Source organism: Pteropus vampyrus, unplaced genomic scaffold, assembly GCF_000151845.1.
Source record: "Pteropus vampyrus isolate Shadow unplaced genomic scaffold, Pvam_2.0 Scaffold241, whole genome shotgun sequence".
In the NCBI taxonomy this organism is placed as follows: Eukaryota; Metazoa; Chordata; class Mammalia; order Chiroptera; family Pteropodidae; genus Pteropus; species Pteropus vampyrus.
In genome coordinates this window covers 1,340,802-1,342,551 of record NW_011889022.1, presented here as the reverse complement: position 1 = coordinate 1,342,551, position 1,750 = coordinate 1,340,802, and the positions used below count along the sequence as shown (strand labels likewise).

Sequence of the window (1,750 nt, the reverse complement as noted above, 5' to 3'; positions counted from 1 at the left end):
CCATGATGGCAGAAGGAAGCGGGCAGGCGCGTCCCATTTTGTCAAAGTTGGCACTGGAGGCCAGAAGATAATGAATTTGGCGAGAGCCCCGGCACTGGGGGCTTCACGCCATTTCTGCCCTATCGCACGGGAACGTGCAGAAGAACGTGGAGTGACAAGTGAAAGCTGCCTTCCGACGCGCTGCCCCTTTTTCAGCTTAGAGTGTTTCTGAGATGCACGGAGGCCTCCTCCCCAGGCCCCTCCACGGGAGCCTGGCTCACACTGCTCAGCGCACGAGGAGGACGCCTCACCCCGCTTCTAAGCATGGTCAGTCCTAAGCGCGGTCAGTCCTAAGCGCTGCGACACAGACTCCACCCGGACAGGGGGCGCACTCACGAGGGGCCCGATCGGACTCGCTGACCGTAAAACCTAGGACCGAAACCTACCTTCTTCCTGTCCAAAAACAGAAGGAAATGAGATAAACACAACGCGCAACACACAGACACAGTCTGCAGAGTCACACACACACAGGGGGGGATGCACGTCCTGTGTCTTCACACGCCCAGCGCAGGCCGCTTCCGACGCAGAGAACGCCTAAGTGCGTGTGTGTGTGATGTGCGTACGTGTGTGATGTGTGTGTACATGTCAGTATGGGTGTGTGTGACTATATGTGTGTGACGTGTGTATATGTGTGAGATGTGTGTACATGTGCATAGGGGTGTATGTGTGTGTGTGTATGCATTTGGGAATGTCTGTGTCTGAGATGGGAGTATGGGGTGCCTGTGTGCACGTGCGTGCATGCCATGCGTTTGGGGGTGTCTGTGTGTAGATACATGCGCATTTGGAGGTGTCGGTGTGTGGGTGTTCGTGTGCGCACGTTTGGGGGTGTCTGTGTGTTGTGAGGGGTAAGCATGGGGTGTTTCTGTGTGTTTATGTATGCGTTTGGAGGTCTATGTGTGTATGCGTTTGGGGTGTCTCTGTGTGTGTATGTATGTATTTGGTGGTCTGTGTGTGTGTATGTATGCGTTTGGGGATCTCTGTGTGTGTGTGTGTATGCATTTGGGGGTGTCTTTGTGTGTGTATGTATGCGTTTGGGGGTCTGTATGTGTGTGTATGCATTTGGGGGTGTCTCTGTGTGTGGGTACATGCGCGTTTGGGGGGACGGGGCAGGGGAGGGCAGGGGGGTACACGACAGCACACGGGCAGGACAGGCGGCTCTCACCGCAGGCCAGAGCTGGCGCCGACTTCCAGCAGGCGATCTGGAAGGGGTAGTTCCAGGCGCCTATCCCCACACACACGCCGAGCGGCTCCCTCCTGGTGTAGCCGAAGGACCCGCCTGGGAGCTGGACGTGTTCACCTGCGGGGAAACCGGCAGAGGAAGGGGGGCTGCTCCCCAGGCCCCACACCTGCGCCCCGGCACGCGGCCCCCTCGGCCTTCACCGCGGCCCGCCGCGTCGTTGTCACAGGCGGCTCACACCTTCTCCCACGCCACGAACCCTGTGGGTCCCGCAAACCAAGTTCTCTCCACTTAACGTGATTCTCTAAACTCTACTTTGCGTCCAGCGGATAATGTAGATGATATGGGGGGACACCGAGCGCAGGAGAGCCCGAGCCCCCCGAAACCTCAGACTCCACATCCCACAGCCCTCCTGGGCCCTGCTCATCCCACATGAACAGCCAAAGGACATTTTTTTGCTAAACAGGTAAAACTAGGAACGGACCCCTCTACAGACTGGCTTTGCGACAGCGTGGCCTAAGCTCAAGTGCCAGG

At 57.8% G+C, this 1,750-nt stretch overlaps 1 protein-coding gene across 1 annotated transcript in view; it reads right to left on the bottom strand.

The window, feature by feature from the left end:
• The window catches only part of ALDH9A1 (aldehyde dehydrogenase 9 family member A1), a 14,526-nt gene that overhangs the window by 8,806 nt on the left and 3,970 nt on the right, over nt 1–1,750 (bottom strand). The window contains 1 exon segment of the mRNA XM_023519926.1: nt 1,202–1,413. Coding sequence (XP_023375694.1) covers nt 1,202–1,413 — 212 coding nt within the window.